Below are 26,248 nucleotides of genomic sequence, written 5' to 3'. Positions count from 1 at the left end.
CATCTGCCAGTGATTTCCAGTAGGTTCGAGCACACTGCGCAGAAGTGCAGTGAAACCCAATTTGTATGATTTCGCAGAGACCAAACGAAGAAGAACCACATTTCTTTACAATGGATTTAAAAAATTTTCAATTGTGGCTTTTAGAACTTCTAATAGAGAAGGGATAGTGTTTGGCTGATATTGCCCTTTCTTTTTATTGTAACATGAAGAAATGGTCTTTATTAATGAAAATAAAACTTGATCCAAGTATTAGTATAACCAGGGCCCTTTGAAACGAAAGGCAAAGAACTGTTGACATGAATTATGACAATTTCAATGGCTGTTTGTCATAAAGGATTGCAGACACCATGCAATGATAATCTCAAAACCACTTGCTAAAGGGAATGTTGAAAAATCTTTGGATTTGTAGGCTGAGAATAAGGGGTGGTACAGACTGCCTATTTGCGGCGGTCTGCCGCCGCCGCACAGTAGTCGCGGGAGCTGGAGCACTCACTACGCCCGACTCCCGTGAGGACAGAAAAAGAAGCTCCAAAATTGGAGCTTTCTTTTTTCCGTCGCGTTTCGACGTAGCGAAGGCGCCAGGGGGAATCACTACGTCGCGATGGTAACGACGCTAGCTGTCCGATACGTAAAGATGGCGCCGCCCGTAATGAACAGGCGCACACATCTTTAGTATTCAATATACTATGGTTTAGGGGTGCGGAAGCACCGCCCTTCCTAACCCTAGTACTATTGATAGACGTACTATTTGGCGTGTCTGTAAACCGCCTAAGTTTCCTAGTGCACCCCATCTTGCTTTGAGAAGCAGCTGCCATACACCAGCAACATATTGCGCAGACATTCTCTTTTACCATATGACTTTGCGTATAATGTTTGTTGCAAACTTTCTCACAGTCCTGCCACCTCAGAACAACGGGGAAATTGTTGCTTGAACACCCCAAGGTGAGATTGGTAGCAACTCACAAGAGATTTATACAATGACGGCTCCGACCTCACTGGAATGCACTCCGGAGGAGATTCGATCCAGCTGTACACTGGACGCTTCAAGAAGGCATTAAAAACTCATCTCTTCCAGTTAGCATACCCTCCGATCCTTTGTAAGAAAGTATTCCCCGACCAGTGGAACGACTACCCATAATTGATATCCCGACTAGCCTAGTTGTACTGTTTTTAAAATGAATGTTACAATTGTTTTTATAACTGTTTTTAATATTGTATTTGACTATGTTTAATATAGTTTTTTTATCGCATTTGTATGTACAACAACTTTGAATTGGAGGAAAAGCGGTTAATAAAAATAAAAAGCTTATTATATATCGCAGGCTCAATATGTGAGAACACAAGACAGCCTTCTTTTGGTTGTCTCCCACCTTCTGGAAACTCCCTTCCACAGGAGGCTAGGTTCCCATCCTTCTGCTTTCCTTTCACAAACAAAAACAATCTTATTTTATGCAACATTTTAATGCTAAGCATTTTTTTTAATATGGACATTTTATTTGTTTGAAACTTTGATTTTTAATTAGTTTTATAGTGTTTTAAGGTGGTGTTTTTAAATTGGTTTAAAACTTTTTGTAAACATTTTTAGTTTGTTGTTATGGAAGCTGCCTTGGGTCCTGGCCTGGGAGAAAGGCAGCATATAAATAAAACAAATATATAAATAAACCAGCTTAACCAATTCCCTTGTATCATTCCAGATTTCTGAGACACAAAAACAGAACCGGGGAATTAAGTGACTATGGAAATTGGTGCTTACACACCTGTTAGTAGATTTTGAGAGATGGGGTGGGGAAAAGCACTCTCATTGTGAAGTCGAAGGCTTTCACGGCTAGCATCCAGAGTTTTTTGTGGGGTTTTTTGGGCTATGTGGCCATGTTCTGGAACAATTTATTCCTGACGTTCCACCAATCTCTGAAGATGCCAGCCACAGATGTTTGCAAAACGTCAGGAATAAACCCTTCCAGAACAGAGTCACATAGTCCAAAAAACCCCACAAAAAACTAAGCACTTTCATTGCTTCTGTCATATGATTAATATGGGGGAATTTGCTTAGCTACTGTGATTTTTGCTATCTCCTCTAAACAAGTGCCTCTTATCAGTGGTGTTGGCAGTTAAAATGGAATTCATGTTGATTCCATTCCCACCCCTCCAAAATAAAAGGTAATTGTCCCAGCATGGCACATTAAAAAAAAATTTTTTTAATAATAATAATAATAATTTGTTTTATTTATATACCGCTATTCCAAAGATCATAGCGGTGAACAGCAAGTAAGCTAATTAGCAAGTAAGCTAATTTGCCCCCAACAGTCTGGGTACTCATTTTAGCGACCTCAGAAGGATGCAAGCCTGAGTCGAGCTTGGGCCCTTTGCTGGTCTTGAACTCACAACCTTGTGGTTTTGAGTGAATGGCTGCAGTACAGGCATTTAACCAATGCGCCACCAGGGCTCCAATAATGCGCCACCAGGGCTCCAAAATGAGGGCATAACAAACAGAGAGGCTAGGTTTAAGGCGCTAGATAAAACACTCCCGATTTTATTTTAACTGCACAATCAGAGTACTAGTTCTTGACCTGAGGAAGAAACCAAGTTCTATTTCCTGTGAAACACCAAGGTGGCTCCTCCTCCTTCAGTGCAAAATCCTGCTTAGCTCACTTAAAAAGCAATAAAATCAGTGACTGAATTATTTTAGACCAGTGGTTCCCAACCTGTGCTCCGAGGAGCCCTTATCGCTCCATGTTCACTTACACCTAACCCTACCTCCACCAAATAACACTACTCCTAAACGCCATTAACTTCCAAGACATAGAGTAGGGCTTTTTGGGGCTCCACCATAGAAATTGATTCTAAAAAGGCACTGTAAGTCAAAAAGGTTGGAAACCCCTGATTTAGACCTTCTTATTGAGGTATGTATTGCTCAGATCACCTGTAGCAATGTTATAATTACTTGGACTACACAGTCCTGCAACTACAAATGTATCTTGAACTCCCTTTTTCGTTTTCCTTTTATCTGGAGAATCTGAACTGTTATAACCATAATGCTAAAAACAGCTAAACCTTCAAAAGCATCACACCAGAGAAGATGTCACTGATTTTTTTTTTTAATTTAATCAAATGGGGAAAAAATTCAGAGGTTTCTGAAAAGGAAAAAGGAAACTTTGAAAAATCCAGCCCAAGCCAAAACATCCCAAAATTACACATGTTTAAAAACAAAAATAGAAAGAAGGAGTAAGAGCAAAGGAGAGAGAGAGAGAGAGAGAGAAAGAAAGAAGGGAAGGGATTAGCTAGAGAAACTAAGGGTGGGAAAGAATGGGGGCAGGAAAGAGAAAAAGGAAAAGGAGACAACTGGACAATCTTCCAAAACTTTAAAACAAAACTGAAAACAATGTGACGAAAGGAGGTGAAAATGGGGTGGTGCATTTTCTGAGTTTACCTGTATAGAACTGAGGACAGAGGGAGGAAAAAAATAAATAAATTTAACTTAGCATGACAACTCCAGAACACAATAGCAAAGGAGAAGGTTGCGAGGACCATCTTGTGTGCGGCTCTGATTCAACAGCTGTAGCTTATTGCCTTGATGTGCTTCTCTTCACTGCACGTTGCCACATCCACATGGGGTTGCATTGAAAAGTCTTTTACATTCTCTGCTGCATAGGAAAAAGTCTTTGAACTGGTAGGAAAGGCATGAAGGCAGATTTTGCTTTGCTCTTCCTCCTCAGGCTGGTTTTTTTTTTTGACTGGAGAGGTGGCATCTCTCTCATGGTTTTTCGGAACCAGGCCATAGCTCGGAAGAGGAAAAAACTGAGACAGTGTTAGTTTCTGAGAAGCACAATGGAGAACACAAAATGCGTACAAACACAACCTGGATTTTTCGTCTTCAGAGAAAACCATCTGTTAAACTCATCATTATAAAAGTAGAAAAGGTTTTTTTTCCCTTTAGAAAACAACAGTTTTTCTAGTATTATTTACAACTTGGTGCTTCTGTACAAAATCATATTCCACATATTTACACAAAGGAACCATTTGCTCTCAAGTACCGCTGCTTTCTGAGAGGTTTGCCAGGTGGAATCTTGATGTAAATATGGCTCTGCAAGGATACTGATGTGGTTTTAGAGAGAAATTAGATGAAAGGATTCCCCTGTGTCTTACAGAGTAAACATTCTAGCTCCCTGAACACTCTCATGGGGATGGAAAGGATGGTAACACAAAGAGCTATTAAATCCGTACGGCTCAAGAATTTGTCTTACAGATCCCTTTTCCTTTGCCCAACCCTTCATCTCAGCAATTTCTGACCAACAGATGACGAGGGTATGCGTGTGTGTAGCTATGTTCTCTCATGCATCTTGACACGAGGAGAAGAAAAACGCCACCACAGATGATCTTAAACTTCAAGTGCAAAGAATTCCCCCACACCTCCCTACCCTACTGCTGGCAAAAAAATAAAATAAAAAATACAACAGTTAAACCAAACTCTGCTCTTCTCCATCTCTCGCAGTCCTAGATGCCATCCGATGTCCATGGATCTTACCCTCTTCTATCCGTGTGCGGTGTGGACAGCAGGAGAGATGCTAGAGCTAGGCTCCAAAATGCCCATGGCGTCTAACTGAATTTGGTTTTATATACATATATACACACAAAAAGACTCATATATATATATATGTACATGTTAAAACAGGGCAGGGCAGGGGGAGATTTACACTTTCAGAAATTGGCGAGGACCGCCAAGCTCTGCTTGCAGTCAATCTTGGTGGCGTCAGGGCTAGTATACACAAGGGACAGAGCTGCGAGGAAGGCCTGGCACTCCTCCTCGCTCTCGAAGGCCAGCTCTGACACAACGTAGGACACAGGAAGCACCGGGCGGAAACTGAGGGAGATAAAAAGAGACACTGGTGAATAGGAAAAGGCAGGCTAAAATGTCAAGCAGAATCCTGCTCACAGTATAACACTTAGTTACTCTTAGTGAACTTGACAAAATGATGAAAACCAAATGAATCATTAGGTATTACAACCCTAGTCCCATGGCTGTTAAGAAGAATTTTAAAAAGTAAGGTTATTATGGATTGCACTCTTGAGACTTATTTGCAGAAAGAGGCAAGAGTTCAGATAGTCTGTTAGTGCCCACCCACCTGTCATCCAAATGTAAGGCATAGGACAGGCTGCAATCCCCCAACCATTCTGTTAATCCGAAGCACTTCAAGTAGCCAGCCAATTGTTCCTGGTTTGTACATTTAACCCTGTTGGATTTCTTTGCATGTTTACACTTGCCAAAAGAAAGGCAATGAATTTTGATCTCAGATGCTTTTTTGGGGCAGCTTCTAGTTGACAAATCATTGCCTCATAAAAGGCTTCTGAAAGATTAGATTCCTCAGCACTTGCCAACTGTGCTTGTAGTAGCAAAATAAAGTGGTTTTGCCGAGCTTACACTTCATACCTGATTAAACAAGAGAAAGGAAGGTCAGAACTGTCCAGACTGTGCTTTTAAGAAGACAGCATGTTAGAGATGAGGAAGAAGCTCCCCAAAGTCTGTCAATGCTGGGAAAGGACTGGAGCTAGTAGGGGGAAGTATGTGTCCCCCTGATCCCACTGGAAAGGACAAGCTTAGAAAATGAAGCACAGAAGGCAGAACATGCCTTTGGAGCAAATGGGAGAAATAACTCACCCTGAGATACCCTCTTTGATTGATACATAATCAACTTTTTAAGGTTCTAACTTTCAAGAGTGACCACATGAATGAAAAGGATTTAGAATAGGGGTCAGAGAAGACAATATTGTAAATATCTGACATGCTAAACCACTAAAGTTTACAATCCTCTTTTACAATAAAGCAACTTCTCTCAATGAAAGTCCCACTATCCCTGCAGCATCTTTCATCAAGCACAGTGTAACAATATGTTAGTGCCATCTTGCCAATTGCTTGTAATATTTTGCTTCTTACTTTTCAGCACCATACCCCTGCTACCACCCAGCCCCAGATACCAAACCACTTTGTAAACATTCAGCATCTAGATTTGTTAAAAAATTTGTTAAAAAGCACTGAAGGTTATCATCATCACTTTCTCAACTTACTGAGTTCATGATTTGTATATGGATGCACTACACAACAAAATAGGGGGAAAGACAGAAAATCCCTATACATGGAAAACTCCCACACATCTTTAACATAGGGGTAAACAACCTTTGGCTTTCCAGGTGTTTTGCATGATTATTTCAACAATCTCTTACCACTGACTACGTTGGCTGGAACTCCTTAGAACTGAACACCAAAACAACTAGAAGGTCAAAGATTCCTATCCCTCACTTGAAAAAGTGAAGAAAATTGAATGAACATTCAAAGTAGATCTGAACATGGATGCAGGCCTACCACACTGCCCTGCTTTCAGTGGAATATGCATGGAGAACACCATCTCCATCAGGATACACATTCAAAGCATGTAACCCACTAGAAAGGCAATGGACAGGTGGCATCCAAGATCCATTATCTATCCAGATGAGGCCTGTGGTTTTCAATTCAACAAGTGAGAAGTATGGAGAAGGCTGATTTCATGTATTCTTCTCCTTAAATGAATCAGAAGGTAGAGGGAAAAATCTTCCTTTTAGAGGCATAGGATATGACAAAAAGGTAAGCACAAACTACAAATTGCTCAAAAGTCTACTCTGGTTATTATTATTTCTTCTGAAAGTACACCCTTTCCACAACATCATCTTTGTTTCCTTCTTCTTGTTTTTCCTTTTGCTAATGGCTTATATACCCAAATTAAAACTTCAACAGTGTATTTTTTTTCAACTGAAGATCGTTTTCTAGATTAATGCTTCTTAGTCAAAACCTTCTACATGTGGATCCTTTTGCCACTCTAAGTGAATCACAGCACATGACAGCACCTCAACCAGCCCTGGTGTACAATTAAGTAGTTATTTTAAATCTACAGATGTAATGGCAGTCTGAGTAGAAGACTGTTACCCTACTTACCTGCAAAGGACATGGCACTCTGAACTGAGACTGCATAAACATAAACCCATTTTACCCCCCTTTATCTACATGACACTAGTCTGTCCCTTTGCCACACAACAGTTGGGGCAGGGAGGAAAGCGGGCAGGTGTGAGGCATCTCCCCATCCCTCACCCCAGGGGTGCCTGGTTCAGCTTCACATACGTTTTGATCATGGCTTTAAGGGCTGTTTTCCTCTCCCTTTCGGCAAACTTGTCAATGAGGTAGCCGGACATGCAGGGCGCTTGGCGATACAGGCAGAAAAACCGGTGGTAATTGGACAGGGCCCAGGCAGCGCGCAAGGCAAGTGCATGTGCCACAGAGGGATCTGCTTTCAACTCTTTTGTCAAGTACGCTAACTCTGTTGTGATATCTGCAACGGAGAGAAAGAAGCATCACCAGAACCCATTCTCACACTGCAGCTCTGCTACTTGTTACTCTTGCTGCCTACTTAGTTTGGCTTAACTAATGAGGCTTACTGTCTAAATTCACAAACTTAGCCTGCTTTATCCTGGCCCATCTAGCTTCAGTCTCTACATAAAAAAGGAGTTTACACTCTTCTCTACTTCCCACAACCAGGAATGCTTCTACTGTTCATGGTATTTTGAGAGCAAGATTTCCAACATGATTAATATTTTCCTAGTTAATTGGCATGGGTGGAGAGACATCTATCTTTTGCAAAAGCAGGCTCCGAGGAGCAGATACATGAGCTGGAAGTACCTGACAGGTCTCACTCTTGAGCTCAGCCTTTAGTAACTGCATTTTCCTTACATGGTTAAAGAAGCAAATACGTTAATGGCAAAAAAAAACCCCAAACTCCAAATAATATAAACCAGCACTAAAGTAACTCTTGACAGCTTAGCCCAGATCTACAAAGATTCCATGTCCATCAAGCCCCGGCACTTACCCCCTGAGTTCTTGGTGAAAATATAATAGAGGATTCGGTAAGCTGTGAATTCTCCAACATTTCCAGGCAGGTTCTCTGCATAAAGAGACTTCAGCTGTGTCTGGCATTGGTTAAACTCCTCGTGGTCACCCTATAAAAGATAAATAGTTTGTTATGGAAATGATTCAACTGGCCACTAGAACTAGGTAAAACTTGGTATTCCTTCATGCTCCCTGCAACTTGATAAGGCTTCCTTTTCTTATACAAAGCAAAAAAATTGCCCCAACACTCCACTGAAATCTCCTCCATTTAGCTTTAGTGGGTGTGTGAAGAAGCCCTTAACCTTCAGTCACAAGCTTGTACCTCTAGGCCTCAAAGGGGCTCAAGTTCCTCAAGAATTTCTGTTCCAATAATTTTTTTACAGAAAATAAATTGTGCAAGAGTTAGTATTTGAAGAAGTGGGATGCAGAGGAAGTAACAAAGACCCAGCAGAAGACAAGTAAGGGATCAACAGGATGCACAAACACCTCCTGAAAGTACCCTCTAATTTTTGAAAGTGTGCAAAAACAAACAAACCCAACCCCTACTGGCTTATTTCATAGAAGGCTCTCCCTCAAAGTTATCTTCAAACCCCTGTGATAAAGTGATTGCTCAAGGTTACTGACTCAGGGGTTAAACAGCACCAGATCGGGGCCGTGGCAACTACATGCTGCGACCACAATCTGGCGTTTTCGTGGCTCCTTTGCTACCACAGTCACACCTTCTATGGCTCCTTTCGGAGCTGTGTCATCTGGTTGCAGTGTCAAAGGAGTGCTGTGATGCTGCCCGCCATGCAATTGGGTGCATGCTGTGATGGCATCATTGGGGCGTTTGTCATTTGGACGCTACACCTCCACTCTGTCCTGAGGCCGGCATATAACGCTGGTCTGTATAGCCTCTCAGTTCAAGGCCGACTGGAGACAGGAACTTGGAAGTTCCCGGGACTCTCTATTGCGCTGGGCCTTACCTTCTCCAGTGCTATCCTGGCGTGTGTTTCATAGACCTCCACAGTGAATTCTGTACGGATTCCCTGAACCTAAACAGAACAGGGAAGGATGTTATAAAGAACCAGAAATAACTTCAATTTCCACATATTAGGTTTGTTTAACTGTGGGTGAATTCCCATTTGCACTTCCACAAAGAAGTGAGGCTTGAATATACAGTTAAACCAAGTGTGAAATGGATGGAGAATTATCATGGCTGTTCCTGGCCCAAAGACAGGGTCTGCCAAAATAAGAGCATAACTGTGTTCCAAAATACCAAATGACAGAAGTGAAGAAAGAGTTTTATGAGTCTTTCCCCTCTCCCATTAACCATCAATTCATTAAAACTACCAAGGTTGCAATTTTAGGCTCTCTTACTGGACTAACATTGCCACTTGGGGACAACATGGGCTTGCCATCCGCAGATGCTCAAATCAGCGGATGACAAATCCGCAGATAAGGAGGGCCCACTGTAACTAGCAATTTTAGGTTTCATTGGCAAGTAGCAATTCAATAGGCTAGGAGTAGCTGACAACCACGGACATCCTCACTGACTCTTGTCCTCCAATACCTGAACTTGCTTACCGTGAGATCTTGCCGGATGGATTTCATTTGTTCACAAGCATAGGCATAATCCTGCTTCTCTTTCCAGTGTGATTTCACCATAGCTAAGGATTTTTTAAGTACCTGGTAGGGGCAATATAGAAATACTTGATAAGGATCAAATGATGTCCAAAATGAAAGCTCACTAGCCATGGAACACTGCAAGCACTAGCCTACTAAAAACATGTTCAGAACAAGGACAAGCAGAATGCCAACTGCAGTCAATTTATGCCTGGCCAGAGGTTACTGACTTTAAAAAGTCAACTTCCAATCTATTTCCTGGTTTGAAAATGGCCCAGGGGCCCAAATGTGATGACCCCCCCCCCCCTCCCAGACCTTTTTAGCTAAGAGTCTGGTGGAGGTTGCAGAGCCTTAAAAATGGTGCTGAGAGCCCACATCAGGCCTGCAAGCCACACCATCCCCACCCTTGGCCTAAGAATTACTCACTGAGAGAGGCCGGACAGTAGAGGGGTCTGGAGCACAAGTAAGACGCAGATAATGTTTTGTTATTTCCTGGCAGGTACCCACTATCTTCAGCTCATTCCAGTCAAACCCATCAGAGCCAGTGGTATCAAGGCTGTTGATCTGAAGGATAAGGGGCTCCAGTCGCAGCTTTTTGGAATGGGCACCATGCTGGAAACGGGCTGCTCGTCGCTCTTTCTTGAACTCCTTTTCAGGATCTTCATAGTCCATTGTGCTACGCTTCCGGTTGCGTTTGGAAGGCCCCTGATCATGCCTGAGAAAGAAAGCAAGAGGCTGAGAAGATCACTTATGGAAGGAAGTGCCACTCAAGTAAAAGACACAGTTACGATTTACACCATGATCCTCTGAGAAGCAGACAGAACATGGTGCTTCCCCAGTAGTACTTTCTACTACTCTTCTAGTAGACTTTCAGTCATTAATCTGTGACTACACACCAGCAGTGGGAGATATTGGTAAGCTCGTTTTCTCACACAACTTGCCTCTTTCCTCGCTGGGCTCTCATCCGGCCTCTATCCAGGTGCCCCCCACGGCCCCGGTTCTTCTGTGTATTCCTGCGGTTACCCAAGCGACATTCATTGCCTGAATAGGAACTGTCTGTATCCGAATCGCTATTTGAGAGGAAAAAGAAGGGAGAAAATCATTTTCACTAAACCTTGTACTCAAGAAGGTGCTGCGTACTGTAATTAATTCTGTTAGTGCTCAAACTTTAAAAGCTGTTATTATAAACAAAACAAACAAACAAACAAACAAACAAAAACCCACCCCGCTCCAGCTAGTTACATTGTTGTGCAAATGGGAAACACAAAATTTAGTTTTCTAAGAATCTCACTTTGTACTTTTTTTTGTTTCCAAATGAAACTTCTACACTGTCCTACCAACTTTCAGGAAGCTTTAATGCACAGCTCCTGCCTTTCTCTTCCCACATGCACACTTTTGAGGGGTCCCTTTTACTGACACAACAACTAACTACAGAAAGCCTGAGACACCCGTTCCATACCTATTCTGCTGTTGTTGCATGAGACACTTACCTCCTTCGAAAGTGCCGGCTGGGAGACCGTGATGAGGACCGTGACCTGGAACGTGAATCAACACTTGAGGATGAGCTATTCTCCTTCATGAAGACATTGCGATTTCCAAACTTGGTGGGAAAGCCATTGCCACGAATCCGACCAGTCCCACCTCCACCACTACCTCCCCCACGTTGAAGCTGAGAGTTGCCACTAGTCCTCTGCTGCTGCTGTGAAAGTGTAGACTGCATAGAGGAACGTGGAGAGTGGAGAGAAGACACTTCCCAATGTTGCTGTTTCTTCTTGGGGCTTTCAACCATGTTGTCCCTGTCCAGGCTGCATAGAAAGAAACAAAACTGCTCAGTCCATAGATATAAGCAAACTTATCATTATCAATAAGTTTATTATAATAGACAAATTCTTTACTTATGTACAAACTTGTATTTGCCTCAAGACAAATCTGTCATAAAAAAATAATGAATTATAAACCCCAGCACCTTGCTTTCTAAATACTTTAGCTGAACATCCAGTGTTAGACAATATAACACTTTACCATCCTACACCATTATCCATTCAGGATTCTTAATTGTTTGCACATTCAAACCAAATAAATAAGAGGCCACATTTTATAACAGCTGGAGCACAGACGAGTAAGGTATGATCCTCCAAGTGCTCTTGGACTGCAGTCCCCATCAGTTCTAGGCAGCACGGGCAATGGTGAGGGATAGTGGGAGTTACAGTCGATCATCGTCTAGATGGCAAATGTTCCAACCCTGAGCTATACTGCTGGACTGAAATTGGGAACACTCAAGTTCATTTCCACTTAAGACACTGAGCTTATTGAGTAGCCTTCATCTGGTTACAATATCTCTGCCTAATCTTACCCTACAGGATCACTTGCAGATATAATGGAGTAGGGGTATGTGAGTGTACAGTGTCCTGAGTGCAAGTGAGAATACAAATATAATAAAACAAACAGAATAATAAATCTAATCCTTCCAAGTCTGACCCAAAAATCCCCATTCACCTTTCTGGTCCTGTAGCTACTCACCCTGGAAGTGGCTCTCTGCTCCAGTCAATTGTGTAGGCAGTGCCATCTTGCAACCTGGCCTGCAGAACTTCCTTCAGCAGCTTCTCAGTGCGGTCTTTGTCCTCTTCTGACTCACAGGCTGTGAAACAGCGCTGGACATACTCTTTCATATCTTGAGGCCAATCTTCTGGCTTACCTGTTGAAGAACTGTAAAGAGAAATTGTTTAAAACTCCAAGTCCCAACCGATATATAATTTGTGTTAAGATCCTTCTCTTTTTTTAAACTTAAAGTGCACATTGGGAGGATTTTGCTGTGTTTGGGGAAGAGAGATTTTCAGAAGTCCCAGGGGGTTCAGATCCCCTATCAAAGCACTAAGAAGATCCAAGGTTAAGCTTCAAAACAACATTAGCTGGAACATGTGACTTTAAACCAGACTATGTTAACTTACTCAACATGGCATTCTAGTATTGAAAACCCCCCACTTCCCTCTGAATGCAAGCAAGAATAACTAAATGCCATCTAAAGTTTTCTTGAAAACCTCCAAGGGAGACTGAACTATTTTGACAAGCAATTGTTCTATGTCAAAATGGTTACTTTGAAATTCAATATACCCAGTTCCGCTACCATCTGCTGATCTTCCTATTCAACCTGCCTGAGGGCTGAACCTTCCCATGACGTGTGATACACACCACCTTGGACTTCTTGTCAGGCTGCTTGGAAAGATTCAACCTGTAGCCTGAAAATGCTCCCAGCACTACACAAGACAGTCTAGTGTTCAGAGATAAACTCAAGAGCTTCCAAGCTGTCTTTTCATCGAGCACTAGGAGGTGTTGGCTAATTCCAAGTAAAACCTAGGTACCCTTCCTGGTACTGCTCTGACTTCACTCCATATGCACTCCTGCCATCTTGTATTAATAATTCACCCACTACACAATGAGAAGATGTTTCACAGCCCTCTTGCATTTAAAACCTCTCAGCAGCCTGACAAGAAGTCCAAGGTGGTGTCATTCTACAAAACTGACTGTTTCAAACATGGCACAAATTCTGCATAAAGAATACATATTTTGTGCCTGTGATGTCTCCAGAGGTATCTGTGCCAATATCTCATTCTACATCAATGTGTTGTTCTGAGCCCTCACATGCATGCTTAGAAGTCTGCCTCAAAGCTGTGCTGACTAAGCAAAAGGCAATACTAACTACAAATTAGCAATAGAAATTTTAACAGGTTTTACATCTTTGCTGTTTGACAGGTTTAGCATCTTTGCTGGGATGGGAAAAGTGCAATCTAAGGGCTACATGCTTTATGAGTTCCACCAGCTTATCTGCATCCCCCAAATTCTTAACTTTAAAAAGCAAAACAAAACAGATGATTTGATTTCTGGTTGACTTGCTGCTTTAAAAAGGTCTCTACAGTACATAAAATAGGCAAAACATGGAGGGAACATAGTGAAATTCCTCCCATGCACCTAAGGGTCCATCCAGGGACTCGTTATTGAACAGAGTTCAGAAGTAATACTATAGTGACAGGAAGCAGCAGAGTTCCTGCACTGGGTGTCACCCAGTGCGGAAGGGTAGGGCTTGAGGGGGCAGAGCCAAAAAGGTATGCTACTCACCTTGCTGCCGCACACCATTTTACTCCTGAGTAAATCGATGCGCAGCAGAGAGGGAACACCATCCCTCTCTGCTGCACGCCGGTTTACTCAGGAGTGAAATGGCGCATGGCAGGCAGAGAGAGGAGGCTCACTGGACTTCATACAGAGGAGGAGGGATATCATTTTTGGCATCATCAAGAAAAAGGAATGCAGTTCACAGGCAGTTTCATTGCCTCTTTGCCTGCACTTCGTCTCACAAGATGCCTGGCAGCACTGGAGAGGAAGCTTCTTGCCTTCTCTTGTTGTTGTGCGTCTTCAAGTCATTCCTGACTTATGACAACCCTAAGGCAACCTGATCCTGAGGTTTTCTTAGTAAGATTTGTTTGCCAAGAGGTGGTTTGCCCTTACCATCCTGAAGCTGAGAGAGTGTGACCTGACCAAGGTCACCCAGTAAGTTTTTATGCTCAAGTGAGGATTCAAGCTCTGGTCTCCAGAGTTATAGTCCAACATTCAAAGCACACCACATTGGCTCTCTGCCTCTTTACTTCCTCCTCCTCCAAGCTTCTGCCACAAGTGCTGGGGATCACAGAGAGGTGGCCACTGTTGCTGCTAGAACCTCTTCTTACTTCTCATCCTCCACCACTGATGCCTCAAGAGCAAGAGATAGGCCCCTTGGAAGGAAAGAGTCATAGGCAGGCGAGGAAAGGAGGAGGCCAACTAACTGGAAGGTACAAGGGGGTACGGGGGTGCACAGGCCAACGTGCCAAGAGGCAAGGCAATCATAAGGGGAAAGGGAGAGGACCTGCCCTGGCAGGAGCGCTAGCTTTTCGCATTAGAGCTTGGTCATGCCAGCTGCCTCCATTGCCCACCTTCTCCAGCAGTAAAAATTGGGTTGGTGGTGCTGGGTGCGATGGTGTGGCAACAGCAGTGACCCTTTCCTGCTTTTCCTCCTCCAACATTTGCTAATTCTTGTGTTTTCACTGCATAGGCAAACACCCTGGCTGCCCTCTGAGCCTGGGCAACTTTTCTCTGCCCACTGAACCTGCTCAAAGTTTGGGTGAGGTGCAGCTCAGAGGCAGAGAAAGAAGATGCTTGCTTGCTCAACATGAGCAAGTGAGTGCCTTTTTTCTCCCCTCAGTGAGCTGCACTTCACCTAACACTTTTTGAATGTATGGGATGCAGTGGTGTCACCTCCATTTAGGGTACTGTTTGCATCCCCCCAGTGACACTATTGACAGCAAGGGTAGTTATGGAGAAAGGCAAGGTGGGTGCTCCCAGAAAATCCTATCTGAAACTTGTTCTACAAAAACAAGAGGGATAGAAATTTAACAAAATAAAAGTTAGTATCTCTTGGAAATGTGGAAATCTCATTGACGTACACAAACAGGAAGGTTTGAAATACAGGCACAAGGGATTTTTACAACCTAGAGAACCAACTGTTATCCAACTTAAGTGCTGTCACCTACCATTCTAAAGAGGAATGAAACTGAAGAAATTAGGCATACCTGTGATTGTGGCGTTTTTCAGGATTCTGCTGGGAACCAAAGTTGCCATGCTGCTGTTGTTGCTGCTGCTCTGAACTGCTGAAGTTCTGATTTGTTACTACAAAAGGGCGTTTGGGCAGATTGAATTTCAGCCCACCAGACCCAGGGGCTTCTGTAGAGAACAAGAGGTGAGCAGTAGTGACTTAAAAAAAGCCTTTGGTCTCCTAATAAGAACAGACCAACCCAAAAAGAGTTTCCTATTGGCTATTATTACGGTCACAGATACTATCAAAAACTCAGCCCAATTTCAGATACATAGTTAATCAACTGAGATCTAAGGTTCCCCATTGTAAATGAGGCCCTGTAATCTATTATTGAATAGTGGCATCACTAAACTATAGAAATACACTTTCTTTCACTCTGAAAATTTAAAGGTCAACTCGAGGTCGACATGAAGGCAGTTAACAAAAACATACAGGTTAACTATTTCATATACTCATGTATAAATCTAGAAATTTTAGTCAAAAAGTTGATCCAAAAAAGCTGAGTTGACTTATTCATGGGTCAATGTAAGTACTGTACTTTAACTCTTATTAAAAAAAAAAGAACCATTCTCTGGTGAAAAGCAAGAGTGTCATTTGTCCTGGAAGCACACATATCCCCGACTCACTCATCCATCCAGTCCTAACTACTGAGCATAAGCAGTTATGGCTGCTGGAATATTAAAAGTTCTTTGGCATTGTTTTCATTTGCTTCATCCTTCATATCCTTTGTTATATGCACCTAAATTTTACCTTCAACTTATCTATGGGTCATATCAAAATCTATGGCTTTGCCCCAAAACCTGCCCTCCACTTACATATGAGGTCAACATATAATCAAATATTCACAATAGTTATAGGGATGCAGTAGCTTAGTGGTTAAGATGCCAATTCTGACTATTGTAAGATAGGAAGGTTGGCAGTTTGAGGCTCAAGTGATGCATGATGGAGTGAGCTCCTGTCACTACTCTTAGCTTCTGCCAGCCTTGCAGTTCAAAAGCATGCAAATGCAAGTAGATAAATAGGTACCACTTTGGTGGGAAGGTAACAGCGTTCTGTACAGTCATGCTGGCCACTTGAGCACCAGAGCAGTTCTTGGACAACACTGGCCCTTCGGTTTAGTAACGGAGATTAGCACTGTCCCCTACAGTTGGTTACAGCTAGACGTTCATGTCAAGAACCTACCTTTACCTTTACGATAATTACATACTACTTTAAACTTCTGCCAGAAAGGAGATTGTTACAAGTAGTTTTTGCACAATTTTTTCCACTACAACTAACATAAAAGGCTAGTGGAACATTCCTAGTTCTACACCAACTTTCCTCCTCAATAACCTATTTCAAGCCCTTTTCTGTACCAACCTATTTCAACTCCTTTTCTGTAAGAACTGAAGTCCCTCCCCTGTTCCACTTCCCCTAAACTCCAGAAACTCACGTTTCATGCGGTTCCAAAGCTGCTGTCCCTTTTTGGGCTTTGGTGCCTCCTGGTAGGAATGCTGCTGCTGGTTATAGGAGGCATTTGACTGGTTTTGTTGGGAATGCAGCCCTCCAGGAGGCCCACCTTGCTGTTGCTGCTGACCTGAAGAACCCATGGGATGGCTGTTATGCTGTGAGGGATGGCCAGGGTGTTGCATAGGGGAATGTGGAGGGTTTGGAACTTGCATTTGTTGCTGCTGGCTTGGATATGGCATCCCTCCATCTTCCATACCTGGAACAGGAGGCTGACAGGAAAAAAAAAATTCTGTCACTGCTACCTCTCCAAGTATACACTTGGACAGAAAATATGGAGGTAAGCCTTAAATCACTTAGGAGTAAGCAACCTGGGTCTCTCCAGATAGTACTGGACTGCAGTTCCCCATAGCTCTTGACAAATGCCCATGCTGACTGGATCGGAATACAACTGCAGGGGATGGAACAACAGACCACTCCTCTGAACCCATAAAGCCCCCTTCCTCTCTCTGAAAATCTAGAACCACAGCTGCTGGCTTCTGTTCTTTGTCTCTCAGATGAAATGTCAGAATCCAGCATCCATTCCATTTAGCCCCTGAGGATTATTTCTAGTTCTGCATCTCTCCCCTATCAGGCTAGCATCATTAACTACTGCATCATCACTATAAATTGTTGAAGCAATCATCACTGCAAATTGCTGAAGCAAGGAATGAACTGGGAAGACAATAAATAAATCACATAAGTAAACTACACACAGTGTGGTCCACAACCGACTTCACTCTTCACCTTTATTATGATCGTAGCATACCCAGGACCCATAAGAATCAATAACAGTGGAATTATAGATGGATGAGTTTAGTTAGGGGTACAAAGGTAGGGAAACAAAGGGCCGAAACAGATGGCCCTAAAGGAGCAGCATAATGCCACCCCTTTGAACACCAGATCAGGACCATGGTAACTGCATGCTGCGGCCCCAATTCGGCTATTTGCCAGCTCGAAAAGGGGAGGCAAAATGCTGTTCCTTTTTGAGCCAGCAAAAGGGTGTCCTTTCTGACACTGCTTTGTGGTGCTCCTGCAGCGTATCAACACTGCGCTGCCGCGCCGCCCGCCATCTGATCTGTTTCCTGTTTAGTTAATAAACAGAAGGAAAAAACAGCATTAGGGTGGATGAATACAAGTTAGGCATCATTACCTGGTTCATGTTCCCTTGGTGTTGTCCAGGAGGTTGCGGCTGCTGCGGTGTTCCCGATGAATAAGAACCAGGGACACCATACTGTCCAGGGGAACCATACCCAGGGTAGACATTCTGTAGTGAGGGCAAGCCACAGAACCAGATTAGTACAGGTATGTAACAGAATAGAAACTGTGCAGATGGTTATCTTCTTAATGGTTAATGGTGGCTACAAATTAAATTCCCTGCACATCTCATACACATGTCTGGATTTTGTTTAACAAGCCAACTTGTCAACACCCCTCTTCTCCAATATTATACTCCAGTCCTGCTTAATTCATATACAGCAGGCATAAACTGTAGTCATGTGCTTGTATCTTATTTTCAGCTGAAATTATTGTTAACATCTAAGGATTGTGGAGGCATCAGTGAAGCCCAACATGTTGAGGATCCCACCTTGAACTATGAGTCCCTCCACAGCATGTAACTCAGATCCTTGCTGCAAACATCTCCACATTTCCAGGAGAGACATATCAGCATGCATTCTAGGAGAGTTTAGGAGCTCAGCTAGTTGTTGTTACTTACCATAGGATAATAGTAATTATATGGGTAGAGGTAGCTGTACTGTTGATACCACTGGTAGTACTGTTGCTGCTGCTGTAGAGATTCCCCTTGCTGGGCTGAGTACTAGGAAAAAAAGCAGCATAAATGTTTATGACAAAAGGAGGCTCAAAAAGCTATTTGAGTTTGCTAACAAGGAAGGAGCTTCCTTGGCTCCCCGTGTCAGTAGAAAAGTGGGATGATAAGGAGCCTGATTCTCTGTCAAACAAATCCAGGTTGATTCATCTCGATTTTCAGAGTGCCAGGGTGACTGTGTTCTCCAGATGCCACATATCCCAATAATGTCAATCCCAGAACTACTAGCCCTTTGGACCAGCGGCCACAGAACTTGGATCTTCAGAAATTCTTAAGACTCCTAGAACACCCACCGCTGTACTCAAAGTCTGGGATCCCATGATAGCAAAACACTGTCCTAGATCTCAGGTACACAGCTACCCCAAGTAAAAAACAGTCTGCTTCAGCTTCCCCAAGAGATTCAACACATATCAACTGAATGCTGGTACCAAATATATTTGTTCCCACCCAAATGATAAAATGTTTTAGAAATAAAGATAGAGTTCGTCCACGTTATTTGTTGCCCTCCCAGAGCAAAGCTTTTGAAAGGACTTTGGACTTTTACTATTAAGAGAGAATTCTCAAAAAGTAGACTTATACAATCTCAGATTACTTTTATCTTTGATATATGTATTTGCTTGCAGAAACACTGAACCCTCTTACCTGTGCATTAGCCTGCCCATTGGTGGCAGGTTTACTGTTGCCAGAGGCAGCAGCAGCACTATTTTTGCTAATGCTAGCCAGTGCTTGACGGGCCTTCTCCCACTCAGGGTTTTCATGCATTGGGCCTTCCATTCCGTTCTCTCTACTGTTTCCGTTGCCCAGGTTATACTGGTTTCCCCTGCAATGTGATGGATTGAGAAACAGGATTAATTATTTCCAGGTTCGGGTCTTTTATTTCCATTTATTATTAATATAGCATTTAATTTTCCTAATGTTTCTAATCTTTATATTTCTCTTTCCTTAATATTTCTCTTTCCTTTCTTCCCAATTTACAGGACTGTTTGTTCAAGGCCATCTAGTGAGTACATCTTTCCTAGCATCATGCTCATATGAGAAAAAGAGAAATCAGGAAAAGAGTTTCTCCACATTTGCGAGATATATGTCACTCTCAAGAGCTTTCACATTTGCAAAAATTATCTTTGCAGAAATTGTGGAAATTATGTGGCTAAACTACAATAGCTCTTACCTCACTGAAAGGGCTTTTAAAAATAAGAACAACAGATGGGTCGTTTCTGTATTTTTGATCAACGTGCCAAACTTTCTGTACTTGCTACATGTGCATACATTGCTTTACAAAGCAAAAAGCCAGTAGTTTCATGCAGACCCATTTCTGATAGAATTATGGAAATGTTAATGAAAAGCAAAGCTGAAGGCAAGAACTTGCAGAGGTTGACAATTTCTCAGCAGACTGTCTTGATGTGTCAAGTCAGCTTCTCTGATCAAGAATGAGAATTTTTGTCAGTTTGTTCTATTATTCTACTATTAATTTATTATTCTGAATAGTAGAAACTATGCAAACTACACCATCCTTTTGCCATTCAGCAGCCAATGAACAATCCCAGTAATTTTATCTCTCTACTTATCAGACCCTTGCAAGATATGTACCTTATGAAAACTTATGGCATGCCAACATACAAGAGCCTAGGAAATCAAATTTAAAGGCTTTCTTCGTCCTTCTAAACCAAAAGTACTTAGGGAAGCTGAGCTTGACCCTCTGGAACATCAGAAATGTTTAATCAATGGCATTTTAAACTTCCCTGAGAACAGAGGATATAAAACAGGTCCAGGGAGCTGACTCACTCCCATAAGGCTAACAACAGCTCCATTGTGACATTAGAGCTAATGAAGGAATAGCATTAGGCTGCAAAGGCAGACAGACTAGAAGTGCAGGAAGAAAATCACCATCATTTGTTTCACGTAACTGTAATTAGGAGTTGGTCCTTAAGTGGATAAAATCCAGGAAGAGAGGCTTCAAACCTCTTTCCTCAAGTTCCATGCTCTTCTCATTTATCTTGAGATTTACAGCCTAAATTCAAGAATGACTACTCAGAAGTAAAGACATCCATGACAAGTCACAGCCTTTGTTTTATTTCATTTTTACAGCCCTGAAAAGAAGTTCCAAATAGCTCTCCTTCTCAGGTATGCATGGGTCTTCAAGTCACATGTCAACCTGAATTTCAAGGGTTTTCTAGGCAAGGAATGCTCAAGAGGTAGTTTTACCAGTTCCTTCCTATAGCCCATAGTACCTGATATTCATTGGTGGTCTGCCATTCAAGTACCATACTAACCAGGGCTGATCCTGCTTAGCTTCCAAGATCTGACAGGATCAGGTCTTTTGGGTACTTAAGACCCCTTCCCCATAAAACTACAAGCCATAAACATTTAACTTGGTTTCACGCTCATACATTTATTGTGGCCATTTGCAGCTCTTCTTTCTATCTGATTGACACAATTCTTACTCACCAAAAGCAACCATTAAGGGTGGCATCTGATCACTCAAAAGAGATCTAGTTAACTGTTTGTAAATACTTAGATGGGAAACTTCCAACAAATATCAGGTGTTTCAGAGGGAGGAAATAGCAAAACCACCTGAGTACTCCTTAAGAAAGCCCTATGAAATTCATGGGTTCACCATAAACTGACAGGCAACTTAAAGGCACACACAAAACATATTATAAAACAATTTAAAGAATTAATTTTATTACATTTTAAAAAAATCTTCACCAAGATGCAAACATGTTTTAACTGGATTTAATTCTATAGATAACTAATGATTATTTTTTAACGTCTGTATTTGGTATATTTTATGGCTATGCTTCTTTTACCTACTTCTTGTAAGCTGCACTGAGCCTCAGGCAGGGGGAAAGATAGGATATAACTATAACTATAACAATTGCTGTGAAACAAGTTCTGAACAAGTATTTCAATTCAAGACCAATATTTCACAGGAGCATTTATAGGGCATAGAGGTAGTTACAAGAAGGGAAGATTTTCCCAGTCCCTGCTACTGACAAGCTGACCCTAGACTAGGCAGTGTCTTTTGCCTACGGATGGTAGGATTCCTGTTTAAAGATGACTTACAGCCAGACAGCTACTCTGCTGCTCGGTTTTCCCTGACTCCTGCAGAGCTTTGAGATAAACCACCCTCACTCTGGTCAAAAAATGATACAAGGTGCCATTTAAAAACACCTGACCTCTTAAACTATTTGTGGTCAATTAGTGCTCAGATGATACTCAACTGTCAGTTGCCAGCCCCCAGCAACCAAGAAAATGGCTGTGAACATAATGCTTGCCCTGATTCTGAACATTTTTGTACAAAATAGATCTGTTTCAAATAAAAATGCTTTACTGTTAAGAAGAAAAAGAAGCTCACTTTTGTCTTACTGTGTTCTCAGACATTTCAAGGCTATGTCTAGCCAAAGCCTCTGACTTTCAAGAGGGGGCACATTTTTAATCTATTTCAATACAGTGTATTTCGGCACTTTGAAGATGAATGTACAGTGGCTTTTCTTATCCGCAATCCATGCATTTGAGCTTCTGTGGACAGCAAGCTCCATTTTTAATGGAGACATATGCACGCAGCCACACTAGTGGCCACCTACATCTCATGCTGCCAAAGGAAACAACAGGACTTGATTTCCTACATTTTTTGTTATTGGTGTGTGTGTGTGTGTGTGTGAGGGGAAGTCCATGATGGTTCCCCCTGAAGAAACAAAAAGGATGGTTGTCTTTGTTACTGCAAAAGCTTCCATTGACTATAGTTCTCTGAATAAATCTGTGATGTTATCAGGTGCTACTGACATGTAGCATGTTAAGTTTATTCACTAAATATGTTGATCATCCTGTATGTAGATTCTTTGCCTGGTGGCCTCTCTCTTGCTTTAGTCCCACAACATGCAGACAGATGGCATGGCTGTGTCATGTTATTTGGTTCTTGAGATCAACAGCGTCAAGACAAACATTTTTGTACTTGAGAAAGGAGAGAACAGAGAACCTTTTCTTTCTCCTCCTTCCTGTCTATCCAGCAAATCTTAAGGTTTCAAAGCAAAGGCTGAATGATGATATTTTTAATGTTTTTATTTACTGAAGAAATAGATTTATTCCACGATTCATTTCATATTGCTTTATCCTGTGGATTAATCATGTAGCTTTCCCCCCACCTACCCCAAAGATATTGTTTTTATAGTATAATAAATGAATGTGAAAGAACTGGACTGACAACTATATATCTCTGCTCATAATGTGTCAGATTTGGCACCAAAAAATTCAGCTCCTTTGAAGGAAAGGGAGGATATCAATGTAACAACCAAGACACTAGCTGGGTTTGTATGTGAACAGCAGATAAAAAGAGTTTGCATGTGTATGGAACTAGTATTTTTATTAGTATTGTGTATTTGTATTCAATTTTCAATTGCTTTTAGATTTGTTAACCATTTTAAAAAATCCATATACGGAAAGGCGCCCTAAATATAACTACAAATAACATTTTAGGTAATGATATGCCACCATAGAACTGAGTTTTCAAAATGCCTTCCATTTAAAAAAATTAACTTTATAAACAATTAAATAAAACAGTTCAACAGTAGAATTTCCGTTACCAAGATTCAGGCAAGTCGCCTTTCTTGACCAAATTCAATCTCACTTGCCCAGGGGCAAGCGTAAATACTCACAGAGGGGGCCTGCAGGAGTCCTGCCCATTTATCTCACCTCCATGGTCAAATGCCAAAGACCAGTAGGCTTGTGACATCATTGCCCATTATGGCATCACAAGCTGAAATACTGACCTCACCTTGAGCAAAGTTTCAAAAAGATCCCTATGTTTTAGACGCTTCCTCACTATAATAGCATTAGTCTTTAAACTGAAAAACTGGCCACCATTTCCTTTTCTGTTAACATTTCCTCTATGGTACAACTGGCAGCAAATTAAGGTAATCTTAAAAACACTGCAACACACACAGAACCTCTATACAAAACACTCATCTGATTAACCAATTAACCAACCGAAGAATATGGACTGGATTTCATTCTAACTGTTTGGCAAAAGAAAAAACAAAAAACTTTGCAGGATCAACATGGTACTTTTTGTTCCTTACGAAGACCTCTGTCACATATCATTAAAACAAAAATGTCATCTCTTGCCAGTACCTCTCTCCAAGATTATCGTCCACTGTAAAACTAACTTCACTCTGTTCTTCTATTAATGCCAGATGCCCAAATCTAGCCAAGAATTCAGAGTAGATAAATTTTCATGTTAGAGACAAACACATTTACATAGCTGAACCCATCTGGCTAGTCTATGTTAGTCAGACACGATAGCATGAATTCCAGCAGAGAACATCTTGTGCAAGGTCCTAGATGAGCTGAGTTCAAAACAGGTCAGACACACTCCCAGCAGTAACAAAAACAGCAGATATGATTAAGCAAACATATGAGCAGGGAAGCAAATCTGAAAGAGGTCACTAGAACTGTAACTAAATAGGAAAAAGAGCCAGCCTATTTCAAAATCCAAAATAATCAGTTTTAAATCTATATTCGGTTTTTTGACAATGATTATAAAAAATCTTCAGGGGGGTAAAAGCTACTCCTGATTAACCCAGTCAAACATGCAGCTTGTGTTAAGCTAACCTCAAAGAACAAGTACATCTGTGACGTTCTGAAAATAATTCTGAATGTAAAATTGAGTTGAAGATTGAGCAGCTCAACTCCACCTTTCATTTGGTACAAAGATTATCCAAAAAAAAGAGGATGGTCACAACTGAGGGCAGCTTCTCTGTTGGGAAGAACAAAGTGAACACTCTCTTTTAGGCTTGAACATTACCAGCTGCTGGTGGTAAAAAACAGGAACGGTGAAGCTGGTTCAACAAGTTTCGTTTCAGAAGTGGCCGAGGCCACGTCACTGTACTGTGCACAAACACAAAACAGGAGATGCCTGCTGGGAGATGTCTCCAAACAGAAAACCATATGTCTTTCAAGTCCTGCTTTAATCCACCCCACTGTGCCTTTCAAATTAAAGTAAGTGATTGCAATCAAAATCCTTTGAGATATGGTACTAGAGAAGAGTGCTGAGGACAATATGGACAGCCAAAAAGACTAACAAGTGGGTCCTTCAACTGATCAAGCCTGAAACTGCCTTGGAAGCCAAGATTACCAAATTGAGTCTGTCATACTTTGGCCACATCATGAGAAGGCATGAATCGTTGGAAAACACAATGATGTTAGGAAGGGCAGAAGGCAGTGGAAGAGAGAGGAAGACCACACGCCTCAATCAGGGAGGAGTCAGAGTTTAGGGGGACTTGGAGATGTCTCATCTACAGGGATTATGGCCTCAACAGACAGGCCAAAATAAAGCTGCTTCAGGTCACTTTAGAGGTATGCTGTGTAAATGAAGCTGCACCAAAGCTGTGCTCCACTCCTTAGGATTGGAGCATGGCTTTGGCATGACTTTTGGGCTCTTAGGATGCATGCAGCATTTAAACAGAGGCTCTAAGGCAGTGGTTCTCAACCTGTGGTGTCACTTAACCTTTTCACAGGAGTTGCCTAAGACCATTGGAAAACACGTATTTCCAATGGCCTTAGGAATAATTTTACAGTGGGGGGGGGTCACCACATGAGGAACCGTATTAAAAAGTCGTGGCATTAGGAAGGTTGAGAACCGCTGCTCTAAGGTCTGATCTGCGCTGCAGAAATAATGCAGCTTGACACTGCTTTAACCGCCATGGCTCTATGCTATGGAGTTCTGGGTTTGGTGTTCCTTGTGACACAAGACTCACAATCCCCAGAGCACCACAGCATTGGATCATGGCAGTTAATAAGTGGCGTCACACTGGATTACTTCCGCAGATAGGCAGCATCCACACTGGAGAAATAACCCGGTTTGGCACGGCTTTAACTGCCCTGGCTGAAGGCTCCGCTCTGCTCTGGGCCCACAACAAACTCCAACTCCCAGAATTCCATAGCCTTCAGCCAGAAGAGAGTTGAAGCAGTGCCAAACTGAGTTATTTCTCCAGCAGCTCTAGAGTCGAAACGGCCTCAAAGGCAGTCGAACAAACCAACGAAGCGGCAATCACCATTCCTGGGGCGCTCGCTGGTCGCCAATATTGGCCGTCATCCTCCGTGTCGGCAAAACGGGACCGAATCCCAGACGGCGAAGGGGCTTCCGAGTCGGTCTTTCTTCTTCTTCTTCCGCGAGTGGAGAGGCCAAACAAAGGAAGTTAGCCAGGCTAGAGGCACATCTCACTCCAAAGTGGCAGCGCAGTCACCCCCTTAAAATGACGTCTCGGGCCTGAGCCAATGTGTGGCCTTCCTTCCTTCCCTTAGACTCCCTTCCAAACCTTGAGTGGCTTCTAGGCTTGAAGGTGGTGTTCAACAGCCAGCCACTATTTTAAATGCTGCTCTCCCTGGTTAGGCCCTTCTTGCTCCTTCCCTAATAGCGTGGCGGCCTCCAGGGCCAGCTTTAAGGACCGCCCCCCTCCCAAAACCCTATGCTTCCCTGATTTCCTCGCCTCCTCCTTCTGGGTCTCCCTGCGGCCTACTTACATCCGGGTCCTCAGGCCCCCCTCTCGCCCACTCCCCTCGCTTCCCTTCCTCCCTCAGGTAAAGCCCAACACGCCCTTGGCTTCGGCCTCTGCTGCTATGCGCCTACGAGGCGCTCCGGGGAAAGGCAAAACAGGCGCCTCTAGAGTCACAAAATGGCCGCCGACGCTGCCTCTATCTCTCTCCCCGGCCGACCTACTTCGACTGACTGATTTACCTACTTCCGGTGGCGTCAGGAGTGGCGCAGGCGCACAAGCGAAGGGCGCCTTACGTCACTGTGCCTGACGTC

At 42.6% G+C, this 26,248-nt stretch overlaps 1 protein-coding gene across 1 annotated transcript; it reads right to left on the bottom strand.

The window, feature by feature from the left end:
- Positions 1 to 2,470: 2,470 nt before the first annotated feature.
- LENG8 (leukocyte receptor cluster member 8) lies at positions 2,471 to 26,172 on the bottom strand. The gene is made up of 15 exons (XM_042473266.1): positions 25,494 to 26,172; positions 19,087 to 19,264; positions 18,334 to 18,435; positions 17,770 to 17,883; positions 16,564 to 16,849; positions 15,109 to 15,259; positions 12,032 to 12,217; positions 11,002 to 11,316; positions 10,453 to 10,581; positions 9,938 to 10,226; positions 9,473 to 9,574; positions 8,872 to 8,940; positions 7,887 to 8,016; positions 7,145 to 7,352; positions 2,471 to 4,858 (listed from the first exon to the last, which is right to left on the bottom strand). Exons 1-15 carry the CDS (start codon positions 25,532 to 25,534, stop codon positions 4,696 to 4,698), a joined length of 2,463 nt encoding a protein of 820 aa, XP_042329200.1. The 5' UTR covers positions 25,535 to 26,172; the 3' UTR covers positions 2,471 to 4,695.
- Positions 26,173 to 26,248: the final 76 nt, after the last annotated feature.

Source organism: Sceloporus undulatus, chromosome 6, assembly GCF_019175285.1.
Source record: "Sceloporus undulatus isolate JIND9_A2432 ecotype Alabama chromosome 6, SceUnd_v1.1, whole genome shotgun sequence".
NCBI lineage: Eukaryota > Metazoa > Chordata > Lepidosauria > Squamata > Phrynosomatidae > Sceloporus > Sceloporus undulatus.
The sequence above is the reverse complement of the archived record's forward strand: the minus strand, read 5'-3'. Positions and strand labels throughout refer to the sequence as shown.